The 18,517-nt window shown below is 52.5% G+C and overlaps 8 protein-coding genes across 8 annotated transcripts; 4 read left to right on the top strand and 4 right to left on the bottom strand.

Annotated features, from left to right (window-relative positions):
- Positions 1–3,496: 3,496 nt before the first annotated feature.
- Positions 3,497–4,042, top strand: M409DRAFT_63210 (uncharacterized protein; the record flags this gene model as incomplete). Its single annotated transcript, XM_033815485.1, has 1 exon — positions 3,497–4,042. The coding sequence occupies one exon, from the start codon at positions 3,497–3,499 to the stop codon at positions 4,040–4,042; it is 546 nt and encodes a 181-aa protein (XP_033673449.1).
- Positions 4,043–4,086: 44 nt separating this feature from the next.
- On the bottom strand, positions 4,087–5,527 carry M409DRAFT_63209 (uncharacterized protein; the record flags this gene model as incomplete). Its single annotated transcript, XM_033815484.1, has 3 exons — positions 4,087–4,348; positions 4,404–5,389; positions 5,444–5,527. The coding sequence occupies 3 exons, from the start codon at positions 5,525–5,527 to the stop codon at positions 4,087–4,089; spliced, it is 1,332 nt and encodes a 443-aa protein (XP_033673448.1).
- Positions 5,528–6,463: 936 nt separating this feature from the next.
- Positions 6,464–7,079, bottom strand: M409DRAFT_35611 (uncharacterized protein; the record flags this gene model as incomplete). The annotated part of the gene is made up of 3 exons (XM_033810422.1): positions 6,464–6,650; positions 6,706–6,930; positions 6,991–7,079. 3 exons carry the CDS (start codon positions 7,077–7,079, stop codon positions 6,464–6,466), a joined length of 501 nt encoding a protein of 166 aa, XP_033673447.1.
- Positions 7,080–7,530: 451 nt separating this feature from the next.
- Positions 7,531–8,389, top strand: M409DRAFT_17788 (uncharacterized protein; the record flags this gene model as incomplete). Its single annotated transcript, XM_033804217.1, has 3 exons — positions 7,531–7,861; positions 7,914–8,215; positions 8,309–8,389. The coding sequence occupies 3 exons, from the start codon at positions 7,531–7,533 to the stop codon at positions 8,387–8,389; spliced, it is 714 nt and encodes a 237-aa protein (XP_033673446.1).
- A 111-nt stretch (positions 8,390–8,500) lies between these two features.
- Positions 8,501–10,808, bottom strand: M409DRAFT_17787 (uncharacterized protein; the record flags this gene model as incomplete). Its single annotated transcript, XM_033804216.1, has 3 exons — positions 8,501–10,045; positions 10,092–10,445; positions 10,509–10,808. The coding sequence occupies 3 exons, from the start codon at positions 10,806–10,808 to the stop codon at positions 8,501–8,503; spliced, it is 2,199 nt and encodes a 732-aa protein (XP_033673445.1).
- A 275-nt stretch (positions 10,809–11,083) lies between these two features.
- M409DRAFT_63205 (uncharacterized protein) lies at positions 11,084–12,380 on the bottom strand (the record flags this gene model as incomplete). The annotated part of the gene is made up of 2 exons (XM_033815483.1): positions 11,084–12,070; positions 12,129–12,380. The coding sequence occupies 2 exons, from the start codon at positions 12,378–12,380 to the stop codon at positions 11,084–11,086; spliced, it is 1,239 nt and encodes a 412-aa protein (XP_033673444.1).
- A 2,789-nt stretch (positions 12,381–15,169) lies between these two features.
- Positions 15,170–15,614, top strand: M409DRAFT_17785 (uncharacterized protein; the record flags this gene model as incomplete). Its single annotated transcript, XM_033804215.1, has 3 exons — positions 15,170–15,377; positions 15,458–15,513; positions 15,570–15,614. 3 exons carry the CDS (start codon positions 15,170–15,172, stop codon positions 15,612–15,614), a joined length of 309 nt encoding a protein of 102 aa, XP_033673443.1.
- Positions 15,615–16,103: 489 nt separating this feature from the next.
- Positions 16,104–18,416, top strand: M409DRAFT_63204 (glycoside hydrolase family 5 protein; the record flags this gene model as incomplete). Its single annotated transcript, XM_033815482.1, has 1 exon — positions 16,104–18,416. The coding sequence occupies one exon, from the start codon at positions 16,104–16,106 to the stop codon at positions 18,414–18,416; it is 2,313 nt and encodes a 770-aa protein (XP_033673442.1).
- Positions 18,417–18,517: the final 101 nt, after the last annotated feature.

Raw genomic sequence — 18,517 nt, 5'->3', positions numbered from 1 at the left:
TGCTTGGGCATTCCGTACGGGTAGTGCTGGCTCCTGTGATGACCTGGCACAATTCGCTGACATGGTCAACAGTAGTGGTCTGGCATCCAGTGCTGGTGACTGTCTTGGTACTCTCCGGCTTGATCGTACATCCAGAGCGAACCTTACTGGCGGTCGACGTGCACGTCTGGGACGACTTCCCGTCTGCGGCCGTTTTCATCGCGCAGAAAACAGTCCTATCCGTGGCACTGGAGATCTTGGTACACTCATGCTCTTCTTCCTCCTTGGGCAGATCGTCACAATTCTCCATGTTCGTATCACAGACCTTCCCCTCTCCGTTCAACATGGAGCCATCGGGAGGATCGCAGAACTCGCACTCGGAATTGTCGTCGTTGCCTCCTTTCTTCTTGCAGCAAGGAAGCTTCAAGAGTCGACAGAACGTCTTCGTGATGAGGTTGCACTTGAGCTTGGGGATGCGGATCATCTTGATGAACCATCCCGCGATTCCTTCGCAGGAGATCCAACCACAGTCTCCTTCGCAGCCCAGGATATCACATGGGTCAGGCGGTGGAGGGAATGTGATGCCGCCGGAGCGAATGGTAAGGGGAGGTGGAGGGCCAGGCGGATCTGGAGCATCGAACCAGATTGGAAAGATGGGTACTGCATGGTCGTCGTCGTCGTCCTGAAGAAACGTCAGTGTATGCCCTTGGAAATACTGTACAAGAGAAGAGTCCATGGCTCACCTTGCCGAAGAGAGGCATCTTGCATGTAGTCGACTTCCAGCAGTATCCCCAGTTTAATTGGCAGCCTTCGCCGCAAAAGTCAACTCCTTCACCGCACTTGTTGTCCTTGCCGCAGCACTTCTTCTTGGGACAGAGCTAGAAGACAGTCAGCCTGAAGAATATAGATTTGAGGAACTGAACTCACGTAATGGTTCTCCGGTCCACACTTTCCATCAGCGTCAGTCTCAGGCCAATGAGGCGGGCAGGTCGACAGTGACGCGGGAGCCGTGATATTGATCAACCCGCCCTGACCACCGAACCAGTTTGGTGCAGCTGTGAATACGTCTGCTTCCTCGGCCTGCATCGGATAGAAGCACACTTTCGAGGTCGTGATGGGTGGAAAAGAAATGGTCGTCATCGTTCGGAAGTCGATGCCATCGCAGTGCTGCTTGCATAGCGAGGTCGTGTATGGCGGCGGAGTCACCACGGTGGGCTTGTCTAGTGTCAGGCAAGGCAAGTCGAGGTTGCAGGGCACTTTGCAAGTTACTGTCGGAGAGGGTGACTTCCATAGGCTTGGGTCGATCTCGCTCAAGACGGTGACGCTCTGGAAAGTAGAGGATGGTGGTCCAGTGCTCGAACCTGTGGGTGGCACAGTGGTTCCAGAAGGCACAGGAGACGATGAGGATGGCGAAGGTGCTTTGCTGCTTCCAGAACTGAATCCAGGGCCCAGAGTTGTCGACGAAGAGGCAGGTTTTGACGAAGAGGTTTCCGAGTTCGTACTCGTAGGGGCGGTAATGATAGGTACGCTTGTCGAGGCAGAGCTCGTGCTTTTGATGCCATGTAAGCTCGAACTCTGACTGTTGCTTTGCGAACTCGATGTTGATGCCAGGCTCTCCGATGTTGTTTGGCTGGTTGCTGACGAAGAGCTCGAACCTAGCCGGGAACTGGTATTTGCCGAACTCGTTGTCAGAGGCCGAGTGCTCGAGGTTTTCGAGATCCTCGAAGATGAGCTGGAGAATGAAGACACATCACTCGTTGTAATTTTCGCAGTCGTACTCGAAGAGACAGCACTCGCCTGGGTCGTGGCCGTCGAATTTACCCCTGAAGTCGAAAGCGAGGTTGTCGAAGAAGTTACTGCTTTCGAAGTAGCTTGTGTGGACGATAAAGTACTCGTTGAGGTTGATGTATTCCGGCTGCTTGTGCTTGGTACCTGGGAAGTAATGCTTGAGCCAGTCTGTAAAGAGGTTGACGATGAGGTTGTTGTGGATCCCAGCGTTGATCCAGTCTGCTGGGAGACCAAGGTGACCGTCACCGCCGGAGGGCAAAATGTGGCCTGGCGTTTGTTGGTGCCGCCTGAGGGAGTCGCTGAGACTGTGTGTCCATCATCGACCAACAAGACATTGGTCACAGCCTGTGTCTTTTCAATCTTCACGCCATTCGAGGTCATGATGACAGTGTTGACTTGAGTAAGCGTGATGACTTGTCGACTGAGTGAGGAGCTTCCTGGGCTGACGGCAGCAGCAGTACCACTAGAGGCTGGCGTGTTGGGTGCTGAAGCCAGGTTCGTGATAGTGACTGTTGCTGGACATTCCTCCTGTGCCGTGGCCAGCCTGAGTACTCCAAGGGCTGGAGCGATCCATTTCGAACGACGCATGGTTGCTTTTAAGTGTGTGTAAGCAGTTCCACAATAGAGATGCACTCTCTAAGAATGATGTGACGGGTGTGTTGTCTTGAAGAAGAGGAAAGCCAGCTGCCAAAGCCCCTGTGGTACTCGAGCCTTTGTGCTCCTTGTATCAACACGTGGCGATGGCTTTACAGCCCCTTGTGATTGCGAATTCCTGCTTGAATAGTCTCTTTTTGAATGTGACGAGGAGGATCAGGGCGTGGACATCTATTCTGGGTAAGCTGAGTCGCCGTCCAGTCCAGACGTTGAAGTGCCGGTGGCTCCACGATAGACTGATGCTGCTAGATATGCTGTCGTCTCACTTTATGATCTGGTGAATATGGTCGTTTGTAGGTCTGAAGATCATGGTGTTAGAGCGGAGGTCGTGTCTGCAAGGAAGGTCATGAAATAAGTAGAAAAGGGGTATTGCCCGTGACAGGTGCCTGTGATCAAGATATGCATTTCGCTCGCATACGAACATGCAACTGGAGAGAGCGCTGCGGCCATTCCTCATCATGAAGCGGCACACCTACTGCTGAGAGGAATACGAACCACCGTGAATGCTACTGCCAGAAGACTGTGCTATTTTCTTCGTCACATGTTGAAAAGCTGTATTAGAGCTCGGCACAGTGACCTGGTCAGATCCTCCCTCAGCGACGTGTGAACTTCTGAACGACTCTTGCGAAGATCTCGTTGCAAGGTTGTTAGTAGGCCTGGCCTGCATCATCCGCGAGTTGAAAGCAACTTCAAAGGGATCCAGAACAGTGGAAGTATGCCGTCCAGAGCGACGATCAATCTGCTACCAGTCAATTGTAGGTCAAGAATTTATCAAACTCTGATGGGCATCGGGTGCTTCGAGGTTGTGATGTTGTTGAAATTTCATGGTAAGAACAACTCAGCTCCTGAAGGTGCAGTCGGTTGACGCTAGCGATTTATTTGGCTCTGCATTACGTCATCGATATCTGGCAAGTGAATCAAAAGCGACATCGATGTCGCTTAAGACGTTACTCGTTTACGACTTGGTGTATCTATCTCAGACTCAGACCTCAGCAGCGTCTGGCACGACTTCAGACAAAAGCGATGACCTGAAAAACTTCGAAGCCAGCACTCCAAGAGTGCACCATCCACAACAATGGTCCTCGAATACCTCTTCTTCTGGAACTACAAAACCGCCGAAAGCAACCAATGGCGTCCTCAACCTGGCCACAACCCAACAAAATACATCGACAATCTACCAGCTCCACTCAAACGTACAGACGTGGAAGCAACAGTTGTCGATGTGGCACCCTTCGTAGCCGGAGTTGGTGGACTCGCTCATATCTCGCAAATCATGGATTTCGGATTCACAGCACGGGCGAGCATCTTTCATAATGTCAAGACCATGACGGCTATGCATCGGACGGTTATCTATTTGACGCCGCTGGTCTTCATGTGTCAAGCTGGCGGCGTTGAGTACAGGAATTTGATCCCGCGGTGGGCGCACGATAGAGAGCTTCGGCGCGATGAAGAGGAAGCGCGAAAGCACGTCGACGTCGGAATGGCGATTGGCGGTGTTAGTTGGATCTCCAGGTTGTTCTTCAAGCTTGGTGCTCGATACTGGGCTCCGATCGACATCATCGCTGGAGGAGCACTGGCCGACCTGCTGCAGAGAGAACATATCAAAGCTCATGGGCTGTAGTGACTTCGAAGAAAAAAGATTCGTCGCTACATACAGACACCAGGCTATCGTTCCTCCTCTCCAATCTCGATAGCCTGTCGCTTGCGTCGACGGAGGAAGGCAACAGTAGGCGGATTGATTACGTCGTTGAAGACCGCTGTGCCATAGACCAGCACGGCAAAGCCGAGAACCTGCAGCCACTTGAAGGACTCCCATCCAAGGCCCAAGCTAACAATCCAGATGAAGAGCGTTCTGCAAGTGTCGATAGTGCTTCGTGCTGTAGCAGAAATTTGTCGAGTGACACTCAGACCAAAGAAGTTGAAGCCACTGTTCGTTCGTTAGCTTGTACATACTCAAACACAGCGATGTCATTTTCACTCACCCGATAGAGATCATAATGAGAAGTGAGGTTATTCCGATGGAGGGATAGTGGAACATCTCGTAGAAGCCTTCACGGGCGTCGAAGTAGCCGCCGCGGCCAGCGTCCGTTCGGCCCACAGCAGCGTGAAGTACGCCTGTAGCGATGAGCGTAACAGTGAAGCCGAAGATGCCTTCCCAACCAACGACTTGCAAGGGGTCCATAGAATACTTCTCCATGATAGACTCCTCAAGCACAAATTGGGTGGCCGTGAATATTTGGGCAGCAGCAATCAGAAAGAAGCCCAGTACGGTCTCGGCTGCCGTGTGGACCTCCAATGATGAGACCTCATCACGAAGTAAGATCGCAACTCTCTTGAAAAGGTCTGTCTTGTCATCTGGTTGAGTGTTGCCTGGGAGTTCCGGCTTGTGCTGCTCCAAGGCGCCTGCAAGACCGACAATAGCGACACCAAGCACGACAACAAACAGGCTTATCCATTTCCAAGCACCAAGATGGCGTCTGAGGAACAAGACGCTGAAAAGGCCTACAAAGAGTACGAGAGCGCCTCTTGTCATCTGGTAGATTGATGCCGCAACGAAGAACAACCCCACGTTCATGAGGGTTGTCCCACAGATGTCGCAGATGGCCGGAGATGCCAGCATGAGTATCTTGACGCCAGTGAGCGGCTGTCGCTGAGCATTGTCTTCTGCATCGGCGAATGGCTTGGCCGTGGAGAGGTTTGTGGGATCTATCAGCGTCTGAGACGAGCTCAGATTGGTGACGCCTTCGTCGTCATCCTCCTCCTCTTCTCCTTGCTCTTCTGAAGCCACGGACTGGTATGTAGTATCGTCGAGCGATAATCTTTGCTTTCGGAGGCGTTTGTATAGGTAGGAGAAGAAGACGACGAGCCAGCATCCGGACTCGCCGACGAACATCTGGAGGGTCTGGAGCACGGGCTGTTCGAATAGCTTAGGGTGATCGGTGTCGCATTTGGCCACGCATTGCATGTCCTGTAATCGTTAGTGATCTTCTACCTGTGCTTCACCTCTTCGGGAGATACATACTTGGTACTTGGTGAGCAGCGTGTTGCATACTCCGGTCAAGAGCATGAAAGCCACCAGCACGGGAACCAGCGCACGCGTCGTCATGATGGCAGCGAGCAAAGATCGACTCGGAAATATGAAATTCGCAGTATCAAGAGAGTATCTGGAGGTGGGAGAACAGAGGGAAGAGAGTCACGGTGTTGGGTTGCTCGTGTGACGTGCTCACATGAAGCTCGTGCCAGCGATAGCGGCTCATTGTCGGCTCATGTCCGCCGAGAGAAGAGAAGGCTGGACGTCGTGACAAAGACCCATACACGTTTACAATAGACTTTTTCGTCAACTCCTCACAGATGCTGCTGATGTGCAGTGTTTAGTGAATATTATACGCAATTGCTATGTCTCCTTCACCTTGCCTGCCGCCGCTCAAGAGCCACTCAGAATCACCATCTTGCGTTTACACGCCGCATGCCAAACCGTCGTCAAAGAGTTCTGGACCGTGTCTAGGATCTGTGCATCAGACTGGACGGCCAGTCCAGGCCCGTACTCGGTCGGATCTGCGAGGTCTGGTTGCATGAACTTGGAGGCGAAGGCCTGTCTCACTCGTTTGTAGGCTGCAATGGTCCCTTGCTGGTCAATCGATGAAGTGAGCCACGCTGGTTGATCTCGGGAAGATCAGCAGTATCTGCCGAAGAAATCGTAACGGTGGCACTTGACACTTGTTCCAGCATGAGTGATGGCGGAACGTGGTCGACTGTCGTGACCGTACAAGAAGGGTTGCTTTTGTGGCTGCCGTGATTGTGCGTTGTCGTACAATCCTATTTGGCATGAGTTTGCGTGCCTGGACGTATTGCATTCTAACACATCGACTCTGTAGTAGATGCGAGGTCTCTGTTCAATCGACTGCTGTTGAAGATTTGACCAAGGTAATCGTTTCTGTTCTGAAACACACACTTGAGAATAAGCCTCCACCGGGATCGATGATCCAGTCAAGCTAAGTATGCTTGTGAGTCGAAAATGTTGCACCAAGGACATGGTTGAGAATCAGAGCTTGGATTGAAGCGATGGATCTTGTTCGCTGCCCTTCAAAAGAGGTTCCAACTGGCGTCGAACATGAGCCGGAATGCCTTCACTCGTGGGTTTGTTGCTCTTGCGTTCGACCCATATCTGTATAAAGCCGCCGACAGCTTTGACCTGGTCCTCGCCTTCTTGGAATACGCCGACTTCATACCTGCGCAGCATCGATTAACAAGCAATCTCGATAGCCAGAGGAAGATCGAACCTACATCACACTACTCTTTCCTAGCTTCACCACTCTAAGGCCAATGTTCAGCATGCCAGGATAGTGAGCAGACCCGAAATAATCGCAGTACGAAGAGCCCACAAGACCAATGTGAGGTGATCCCGATGTGCTGTATCCAGTCTTCTGAATTAAGTACGAGTTGATGATTGAATCAATGAGCACGCCGTAGATCGGATTGTTGAGATGATGGAACATATCATTGTCGTTCCTACACAGTCACCTCTTGTCAGATTGAATCCCCACGACCGTGTTCGTTGGACACCCTCACCATCTCGACCTGTAATCTTCGTGGTACACGTAGTCGCTTCGTGTACGTTTCCGTTTCGATGCCAAATCGAGTCCCAGAGCGCCAGCCATCTTGTCCAAGGAGATGATGAAAACACAATCAAAGAAGATGAGGTTGAAGTAGTAAGGGTGTTGTCGCCGGCGATGTCGTCTCCTGCCGAGGTCCTTCACAAGCGTGAGGCCCGAGCTCCACCGTCAGACGTCACGTCCTCCTCCTAAATGATATCTGGATAGTATTGTTGACAAAACACTACATGCAATGAATGAGTAATCAGTGAGCTATATTGATTGATCTCTGGATCAAAAAGTCCAGAACAGCGGCATCAATTCTCCCAAACGACTTCGAGAACCCTTCCGAGTCCGAAGACCCACCCTCCATACGCCCGTCCTTCCAGATCACCACTTCACTAGTGACGTATTTAGCCGTGCTTCGTCTCCATCGCTGTATCATTCTATTATTTTCATCATCATAATATAGCCCTTGTCCATTGTCAACCAAACAACAATCCATTAACCACCCAAGATGATCGTCCTCCACCACCTTGGGATCTCCCAATCCGAACGCATCACCTGGCTCCTCGAAGAGCTCCAACTCGAATACAAACTGGTCAAGCACACGCGAGCACCAGCCCTGGCACCCGACTCTCTCAAGAATATCCCCGGCAACAACGCCGGCAAGAGCCCCTTCATCGAAGACCCCGATGCTGGAATCACGTTATCCGAGAGCGGTGCCATTACCGACTACATCATCTGGAAATATGGCAATGGCCGCTTGGCATTGAAACCAGACAACAAGAACTTCTCGGAGTATCTGCACTGGAAAGATTTCTCGAACGCGACTTTGCAACCCGCGAGTAAGCCGCCCTCCTCAGCCTGACGACAGCAGAGACTAACCAGGAGCCGCAGTGCTCACCCTCATGTTCCTAAAAGCCGCGCAAATCAGCGAAGAGAACCAAATGCTCGGCTTCGCAAACCAGCGCCTCCACGAAGCCTTGAAGCTGATGGACGACCGATTGAAAGACAGCAAGTGGCTTGCAGGCGACGAGTTCACTGCGGCAGACACCATGAGCGTGTATCCCGTGACTACGCAACGATACTGGGGTCCTCAAGTCAGCTTGAAAGAGTACCCCAACCTGTTACGATGGCTGAAGGACTGCTCGGAGCGTCCGGCGTATCAGAAGGCGATGGAGAAGGGCGATCCTGATATGGTGAGTCTTATTCAGAGGCGATCCAGGCTGCAGCGGATTTGTATTGCTCTTCCTCGGATGCCTTGCAATCAGAAGTTGCTGACACAGTCGCAGAAGTTGTTGATTGGAGCCGAAGCCCCGGGGGAGAGCCTCCTGGCAGCAGGAGGGTCCGAGAGCAGTATCTGGAAGAAGTGAATACAATCACAGTTCTATCTGGACAAGACGCTATGCAATCTACACAAAGAATCATCAACTCATTGGGTATCCAAAGTCTCTGGGTGCTGTACGTCTTGCATTACAATCTCGTCATTTTCGTGAGCCTTTGGCCCTTCTCAAGCTGCCCATGTCAAAATCGCCCTCTGTGGTGCCTGGATCTTGGAAAGGGCTCTCGTTAGCTTGCCTTGATGGAGTTCGAGAAGTGCTCCGGCTTCGCTCTTCCTCTCCAAATATGGAGGCATGCGTCTTCTTCTGCGCTTGGGGAGGAGTTGACAGAACGCTTGGTGCATCTTGGCTAGTCTCTTGACCGAGCATGAAAGAGAATTGGCTTTGCTCAAGTCTTGGTCGAGAAGCGGTTGCTTCACTAGCTCCATCTGTCGCATGCTCTGCGTCTGTGCTTGGGATATTCGATTCTGCGGTTCGTGTCTCTGTGTCTTCTGGAACTGTCGTAGCGGGTCGTGCCTTGTATGATGAGATAGAGGGCTCTGAGAAGTCCTCGAACGTGTCCGGATCTGCAAGCCCTCTCGTATTGTGAGTAAGCGTGAGATCGCTTGTTGTAGTCGATGCAACATCGGGTTCGGTCGAAGGCTTGACCAGAGACCTGCCCTTAGAAGCGCTGTCGGGCGCTGTCTCCTGGAGTTCGCTCGCATCTAGGTCGTCCTTCGCCGGCACATCGTCTTGAGGCAACGACAGGCTTGGCTCTTCAAGGTAGACCTGCACGAATTGCACCTTCGCTATCGCAGTGCTCAGTTTCTCCACTGTCTCGCTCTCCCGAGCGTGGCTTTCGCCCTTCTCGTCCTCTGTCACCAGCTTTTGATACTCCCAAAGCTCATTCACAGTACCAGACAGTAGCTCTGCAAGCCTCTTGTTACGTAACTCAAGGTGCTTCAGCTTTTCGAACGAATGTGCAGTACCCGGCCGACGCCACGGCGGTGTAGATGGGGTTTGGGAATCACGGATCTCCTGGGCCTTTTTGTGGACTTCATCAACTGCGTTTCGAACTGCTTTCCCAATGCCCAGTTTCTCTCCTCGTGCGTAAATATTCTTCGCCGTGTTCTGGAGTATAGCCTCAATGTTTCGTGGTTTCCCAGGAGTTCGAGGCGGCGAGAGTCCGGTCTTTCGTGCGGCATTCAATCCAGAGAAAGTCGTTATGTTCCTCTGCAAAGCTGGAGGTGTCGTAGGTCGACCTGAGGACAGCGGTCTACCTGTGTACTTCAGTACTAGATAGCTGCCCCCCTCCTTGTTCATGTGATTGCGCAAGTAAATTGCATCAAGCCCAAAGGTCTGCGCGGGGAAGTCTTTGTCCTGCTCGGGGTAACGCAACAAGAGACCCAAGGCGCCATTATAGTCAGTGTCTAAAAGGTGCCAACGAATCCGCAGAAGCATTGCCAGGCATATGTGGTCAACAAGCTCAAGGGATGAATCCTCGGCGAAGATGACGTCCCAAAGGGCGAGAACGTTATCGAAGTCAAATTCACGGCCAAAGAGTAGCCGGATCCATCTGATGAGGAAAACCTGGGGAGGAATGTCAAGGCCTTCGAGATGCTTCATGAGTTCAGGGTCAACCTGCGGCAAGAGCTCATTGAAGATGTGGCGACTTCTTGCAGCAATGGATACAGGGCCTTCAGATAGATACTGCAAAGCATAAGCGACGGACACATGTTGAGACTTGGAGACTTACAAAAGTCTTCGCGCTCTGCATCACCTGGCCAAAGATCGCAAATGTGTCGTGCTCGATATGGTCCGCATCAAAGATGGCCTTGATGGTGCTGTCTTCACCCATGGTCTTGCTGCCCTCACCGATATCGATAGCATCGTTCTCGATCGCCCAAAGAATCGGTGCTGCGATCTCGTGCATACCTTGCCTGTAGCCGACATCGGGATTCAGCTTGCAGAATATGAAGAGCACGTCCAGCAGTATTCGCTGCGTTTCAGGCTGCCGGAAATATGGCGTCTCTGGCATACACCGCTCGACATCCTGCAAGATCTCTGCGCGCAATTCTTCATCTTTGTGTACCTGAGCCCATGGAGATGACTTTTATTTCTTAGCTATCGTCAGAGATGATGAAAGAGAGAAGCAGCCGGGCCATGCTCGTACCTCAGCATCCTGGCTCAATGGGTCAAATTGAGCACCGACATCGTCAGGGTTGTCGATGAAGCGGAAGAAGTGTTGTCTGAGAGAGTTGTATGCAGACCTTGAAGCAGCCAGGATACGCAGCCACTCAGAGCTTTCTAGGCTGTCGTCGAAGAGGAGGAATGTCTTCCAGCAGACAGAGCGCAGGCCTGTAGTTGCCGCCGAAGAATTGGACTCCAAGCGGACAGCATCCTTGAGGTCGCGCAGGGAAGAGTATTGCTTCAGCTCTTGCCAGCTTTCTCTGGCCACCTCCAGACTCCGCATCCTACCTGTTGGTTGTGTTGGGGCAATAATGTTGGTCAGGCGTTCGATAGCCGCAATCTGAAGTGGCAGACGCGCGCTTGCGGGCCTTCCCGTGCATCAAGTGACGCCTTGGTCGCGTGGGAAAGATTGAAGAGCGCGATGACATGAAAGCATGATGATTTCAAAGGTTTTGATTGCTGATCTATGTACCCTCGAAGGGGAAGAGGCTTTTGCTCAATGTTGAAGTTCCGCCCAATTCCTCACTCGAACCCGCATATGCTTGCCAGTCTGGTATTCTACGCAATGGCTGACGCCTCCGTCGATGGACTCGCGTTGGATGCCGTTGCAGAGGCATCGGCTTTCACCGCTGCCCAGCTGGTCTCTCTATACCCTCCACGCTCGAAGCTCTTCATCGGCACCAGGCCATAGCGATCAAACATAGCTTTATCCTCATCCCAACCATTGCATTCGGTCGTCAGCATCTTCTCGCCAGTGAAGACTGCATTGGCACCAGCAGAGAAGCAGAGAATCTGCTCAGCCTCACTCATGGTGGTGCGCCCTGCAGCAATGCGAATAATGGTAGCAGGCATGACCAGTCTTGCGGTTGCAATAGTCCGAAGAATGGCGTCGAATGAGATGCGCTTTCGGTTGGGGCTGTCTCCAAGTGGCGTGCCCTTGATAGGAACCAGGGCATTCACGGGGAAAGACTCTGGATGCGCAGGCAGGGTAGAAACGGTATAAATGAGTCCAACATGGTCCTCTGGCTTCTCGCCTAGGCCGAGAATACCTCCAGAGCACACATTGATGCCGGCGTCTCGGACATGCGATAGGGTCTGTAGTCGTTCGTCGTAGCTTCGCGTTGTGATGACAGAGGGATAGTGCTCTCTTGAAGTGTCGACATTGTGGTTGTACGCCGTAAGGCCCGCAGATTTCAGCTCCTCGGCCTGGTTCTGGTCGATCATGCCGAGAGTGACACAGACCTCCATGTCCATTGAACGAATGCCCTCAACCATGGCCTTGACATTCTTCAGACTTGTTTTGCGACCCCGCATATCTCGCCATGCAGCACCCATGCAGAATCGCGTACTTCCGTTGCTCTTTGCTATCCGTGCAGCCTCGAGAACCGAGTCGACCGAGGACATTTTCGTGGCTTTTAAACCAGTGTTGTAACGGGATGATTGGGCACAGTACGAGCAGTCCTCGCTGCAACCGCCCGTCTTGATATTCATCAATGTACACATTTGTACTGCTGACGGGGAATGGAAACGACGGTGGAGGGTGCCCTATTTGCCCGAAGAATGTTAGGGGCTATAAACGAAGTTGACGTTACATTGGACGCACCGATTGGAAGGCCAGCTCCATGAGAGGAGTGTTGTATATCTCGCGAATCTCATCCTTGGTCCAGTCGTAGCGAGGAGTCCTCGCATTGACGGCCTGCCATAGCGCACCTTGGGCTTCTGGTGCCGGAGGAGGGGTAGTTGAGATTGGGGAGAATGTGTCGTTCACGGGTGTTGAAAACGAGCGAGTGCAGGACGAGGCTGAAGCCTGCAGCGAGCGAGCGGTCGCCCGTCTGGACAGAATGGTCAGCGACATTGTGCTTGGGAAGAAGGAGAGCACAGCAAGAGAGGAATGGCTCACCTACAGCTGTGCAGTCAGTGTGTTTTCGGTGGGAGTCTCCTAGCACTCCACACTGACATTGGCGTGGGGAGCTTCCAACTCGGCTTCTCAGCGGTCAAGGGATCGCCAACCAATCATCGCCGTCGGTTTGTACCAGATTGCCATTCTGCCGAAGCACAACACGCCGTTCTCGCGCGTCTTTCATCGACATCAACTTTGCGAGAAGACGACCATCACACCGCGACTCTCAAAGCTGGCCAGGCGTAACGAATGCCAGCAACGTACATGGCCTCTTTACCCTCACCTTTGGACGAAGGAACGAGACGGGAGCAGGGTGCCATGAGTCGACAGCGGAGCAATTGCGATCCATTCTTCATGCCGGAGGCCTTGTGTCGTACCGAACGAGTCCATGTACTCTGTGATATGTCTCAAGCCAGTTCGTTGGCATGAGAGATGGCCAAATTGACGTGGTTCTGAGGCGGATGTGGACGCAAGTCTTACCCTGTTCCAAGATGAGCGACCAAAAAGGAGACACGAAGAAATGAGATCGCAATACGAACTGCACCTGAGCGAGGCCTTCCTTATTCGTGCCCAATATGCTCCCAGTACCAACGCCGCCTCTGCTTATGTGCAGCCGTATGCGCAGTCAGCTCAGGTCTAATTTCAGGAGTCGATATAGCATCCTTCGGCATACCGCGATTCACCCTCGTCCCTTACCGACGGGCTTTGGGCACTGTCTCTGGAGAAGGCCCTGGACTATGTAAAACCAACTATGGCAAAGCAGAGAGGCCATTCACCCTTTTGTCCATAAACAGTGGGACTTTAGTTGTCCGAGACCTGGTATCGCCACCTCCCGTCTTGCAGAGGCAATGAAAGACATGGAGATACGTTTGGTGCAAGCAAATTCATTGACGACACGCTTGAGCTCGTGGCTTCAATATGGCCTCCAGGACAGCGTGGCGCCAGCGCTCTCAGCTCTCGATTCAACGGTGGTCACTCTGCGGCGGGCTTGGAAACAAGTGAAAGGGGATGTGACTTCCAAGCCGGCACTGTAGTTCCGCTCTTGTTGACTTCGCTCTCGCCACTGTCGAAAGAGCAGACTCATGTCGCTGCATGTGCTCGCGAGAGTTGGTCGACTTCGGAGAATGCAGGTCAGCTTGACCAAAGGATTTTTTTGGCGCGTGTGGTTGCGAAGCTGCCCATGCAGTCGGACACCTTTTTCGCATGTCCTTGAACACGCAGCTGAAACAGTGGCTTCAAGGTCTCATGCCCGCGATCCTGTTGTGGACATCCAAGGTTTGATTCAATCCATTACGTTTAACGCCACCACTGACTCTTGCTGCAGTGTAGTATGTACGGAAACCTACCTGGGATTGACTGGAAAACAACATGATATCCTCTTGGCCTACGCGCATGATTATTGACGCAACGCATCCATACTGCGACCCCATGTACCCTTGAGCGAGGCTATTAGGAGGGAGTTGGATCTTGCATGACTTGCAACATCGTCACTCCGCAAACAAGACTTCATCATCCACTCACGAGCGACCTGGAAGCATTTCGTCCACGGAAGTTGAGGTTGGAAGCCTGCAACGTGGAGATCATCAATAAGATCGACATCTGCATCCTCATGCCAAGTGAGACTGCGCTCCGCTATAAAAATCCGACGACATGCCGCATAGAAGGGCTCATTGTCGGCATGGTGGGCCGAGAGTGAGCGACTCATCACCCAGTGCACAGTTTGATATTCCGGGGTCCCTCGCAGTGCAGGCTTATGGAGGATGGTCCCTGTGAAAGCCGATCTACACCAGATTGAGGTGACGATTAGCGTAGGAATCAGGATCTGACCGTAGTGCCAAGGGCCGAGCCTTAATCATGCCCTACGGACATTTGGAACTCCAGCCACGTTCTCGGGTCCTTTGAACCTCACAGATGCTTCTTGACAGGACCTCCCCGGTTGCATCTGACTTACGAACCCTGGAAAACGCTGCTACCCACCTCCAGACTCTCTAGTCTCGACTGCACCGGCGCAAAACCTACTGCTCGGTCTCTGTTGGGCGATAGCACTCCAGGGCTATTTCGCTGGTGGCGAGTAAAGCATGGAACACCACTACTGCTGATGTCGCTCGTAAGGGAGCCATGAACGCGTTCTATGCTTTTCAAAGTGATCTGAATTCATGCCATCCAAACATCAACGAAAGGTCTGGCCAATATACTCCTGATTCTACTCGTGGTGGCGTCGCTTTTCGTATGGCTCTTTACGGAAAAGGGCAGTTTCATTGCCCTCGAGTCGGTACAATAAACCCTACAGCACTTCTTCGTCATGAGGGCTACTTACACATCTGGCGGGTTTAATGATCCATGTCCTCACACTGCAAAGCTTTCCTTCGCCACCTGTCTGCACCAACCAGCTTACGCAACTGGACCCAGAGTGATCTCAAACTGTACGAATGCGGGATCCAAGGTTTATTGGTCTTTCGATATTGACCGCCGCGATTCATCCACATCGCACGTACGGCTGATGAAACTTGGATGCATCTTTGGATCCTCTTGTGCTTATGTTGCGCTGCGTTGGGACAAAGGGGAAATTGTTGGTTGCCGATCTCCTTGGTAGAAAGAAGTCCATGCTGCGGTCTCCAAGGTATAAGTACTGCTTGCGAACCCAGAGTCTCTCTCTTCAGCAGATCATCACAACTCCAGCAGCTTCAGCCAAATCACATCTTTCGTTCCAGACCACTCCTTCCAGAACCCCAACTACAGCAACAATGCAGTTCACCACCATCGCAACTCTGCTCTTCGTCGCCCTCGGCGCTGCTGCTCCCACCGAGCAGTACCTCCCAGAGAAGGGCGATGGCTCTGGCTCCAACCTCTGCTCCAACGACCAAAAGGCCGCCTGCTGCGATGGCAGTGGCACTGGTCTCCTCGGTGGCGTCTTGGGCGGTATCCTCAGCGGCAACTGCGCTCTGACCGTCAGTAAGTCTCACAGCTCGTTCAAGCCCCAAAGCAAAGCTTGTCATCCCTTCTCGTCGGCACCGTCTAATGACATGAAATAGTTGGCGGCTCTTGCACGCAGGGCTCGATTGCTTGCTGCCCTACCTCTGGCCAGACCGTAAGTGTAGCTTGACTTCTATTCGGCCGACGCCAGTGAGTCTAACGTGAACTCAGGGCCTTGTCAACGTCGGCAGCATCTGCGCTCCAATCACTCTCTAGAGAAGAGTGTATGGCTGCGAGCTTGGAGAGGTCTGAACAGAACACTCACGGACAATACGCGTCAGTCCACGTGGCATCAAGTCGATCAAACAGCTGTTCAGCTCTGAATACTACATACCTATATTAATGGTGACACTGCATTGGGGACTGTCATTCAACGATTAGTTTATTGTTAGGTGAATACATTCTTTTGACGATCAAATTTCTCCCACAAGTGATGTTTTGCTAGGCTTGATCCGAAGCCGAGAATTGAAACGATGATGAGTTGACCTTTGTGATGCCCGGAGCGTCAGGGATAGATCTTGACTCGTGGGTGAAGTGAAGTCTCCAAGCCTGGTTATATTTAGCTTCAGCCACTAACGGCTGCGCGCCACGGCCCGATCGTCGCTGCGGCAACGTGAAGCCACAACAAGAGCCTCGATATCTATCGGATACATGCATTCCAGCAATTTTTGATGAGCATTCCGTCGAGGTCGCACAGACATTGCGATGCCGAGCTCACACAACCCCCGCGACTCACCTGCTCGTCGGGAAAGGCGGCGCAGGACTCATCATCGGACAGACAGCAATGGCGAGCTTCTGGGGCGTTACGACCGGGAGCCTGGCAGTCCTAGTCCCACCAAGAGCAGGCCGAGAAGGGACCATCGCGAACGACGCAGTTCAAGAGCACCTGAGTCGGAATACACACAGACTACGACCACTGCACTCTCTTCAGGCCAACTTGCGCAGCTTGATAAGCTCAACCGCAAACTTGGTTGGAACGAGTACGAGGGTATCTCACGACAACAACCCCAGGATGACGACGAGGTGACGAGAGCAGAGCACGATGCAGAACGTGAGCGGGAGCGGGAACAGAGAGAAAGAGACCGGGAGAGACGGCGGCAGGAGCATAGAGAGCGAAAGAGGCGGAGAAGAGAAGAAGAGAGGGTAGCATTGGCGGCTGAAGGAGGCAGCTTGGCGTATGAACATCCAAAATCCAGGCGGAAGGCCGACAGAGACCAGCGAAGAGTGGCCAGTGGTCAATATCTGGAGCGAGGCCGCGGTGCATCAGCATACTACAGCGACAAAGACGACTACAGCGACGACATTAGACGGCGGGTCGGACCTGGAAGCAGCGATCTCGACTACGACGAAGATCAGCAACGTAAGAAGAAACGACGAAAGAAGATATTCATCGGTGTAGGTGTAGTAGTTGTACTGCTCGCCATCATAATACCCGTTGCAGTCGTGTTATCAAACAAAAATCACTCGTCAAGCTCATCATCGAGCGGGGCAGCCGCTGGTGGCGACAACAGCACAGCGCCCTCAAACAGCAATCTTAATGGCATCTCCGAAGACGATATACCAAAAGACGTGCAAGGCACATGGCTGGATCCATTCACCTGGTACGATACAGACGACTTCAATGTCACCTACACTGCTGCTACTGTTGGTGGTCTTACAGTCATGGGGCTGAACAGCACCTGGGATGATAGCAAGAGAGCAAACGATAACGTTCCGCCTCTGAACGAACCATTTCAGTATGGCACCATGCCTGTTCGAGGAGTCAACGTTGGAGGCTGGCTGAGCATCGAGCCTTTCATCACGCCATCTTTCTTCTCCGGATACAGCACGCACGACAACGTTGTGGACGAGTACACTTTGACGCAGAAACTCGGCGCGTCAAACGCCAAGACGACCGTAGAGAAGCACTACTCTTCATTCGTGTCAGAGTCAACATTCGCCGATATACAGGCCGCCGGCTTTGACCACGTACGGATACCATTCTCGTACTGGGCAGTCATCACCTACGACGGAGACCCGTATGTAGCCAACATCTCCTGGAGATACCTGCTTCGAGGCATTGAGTGGGCGCGAAAGTATGGTCTGCGAATCAACTTGGACCTACATGGTGCACCTGGCTCGCAGAATGGGTGGAATCATTCTGGTCGACAAGGCACTATCGGATGGCTGAACGGCACCGATGGCGACTTGAATGGCGATCGTACCATTGATATCCACAAGCAGCTTTCCACCTTCTTCACCCAGCCACGATACAAGAACATCGTCACAATGTACGGTCTGGTCAACGAGCCCCGCATGGTGGAGCTTGATACCAACACAGTCCTCACATGGACTCAGAAAGCAGTCGATGCTGTGCAAGGGAACAACTTCACCGGCATCATCGTGTTTGGCGACGGCTTCATGGGCCTCGACAATTGGCAAGGGAAGCTCCAGAACGACAAGAATCTGTTGCTGGACGTCCATCAGTACGTCATCTTTAACGTCGAGCAGATTGTTCTGAATCACCACGACAAGATCAATTTCGCCTGCGGTGGTTGGACGGCGCAGGCACAACGGTCGCAAAACAAGGCCACTGGTTTTGGTCCGACACTCTGTGGAGAATGGTCTCAGGCTGACACTGACTGTGCTGAGTATCTGAACAACGTTGGGGTAGGTTCACGTTGGGAGGGAACGCTGAACATGGTATCGACGCCCGGTGGGAGCAGTGATGGCAGTGTATTGACACCCACTTGCCCAACGAAGAACAACCCTCGATGCTCTTGCGACGGAGCGAACGCTGATCCTAGCAGCTATTCAGATGACTACAAGCAGTGGCTGCTGATGTTCGCAGAAGCGCAGATGCACTCCTTTGAGCAAGGTTGGGGTTGGTTCTACTGGACGTGGCAAACGGAGAGTGCAACACAGTGGAGTTACAAAGATGCATTGGCGGCCGGAATCATGCCCAAGTCAGCTTATCAGAGGGACTTCAACTGCTCAAGCGACATACCGCAGTTCAGTAATTTGCCGGAGAACTACTGACAAAGGAGTTGTTGGATTTTGAGCGTGCTTGCAAAGCAAGTTATTCATGGATACACACGAAGAAATGAAACGATTTCATGTCGCCATCAGCCCGATTCGGG

The sequence above is a fragment of the Zasmidium cellare genome, assembly GCF_010093935.1.
Source record: "Zasmidium cellare ATCC 36951 unplaced genomic scaffold M409scaffold_3, whole genome shotgun sequence".
NCBI classification, from domain to species: domain Eukaryota; kingdom Fungi; phylum Ascomycota; class Dothideomycetes; order Mycosphaerellales; family Mycosphaerellaceae; genus Zasmidium; species Zasmidium cellare.
This window is presented reverse-complemented; position numbering and strand designations above follow the sequence as displayed.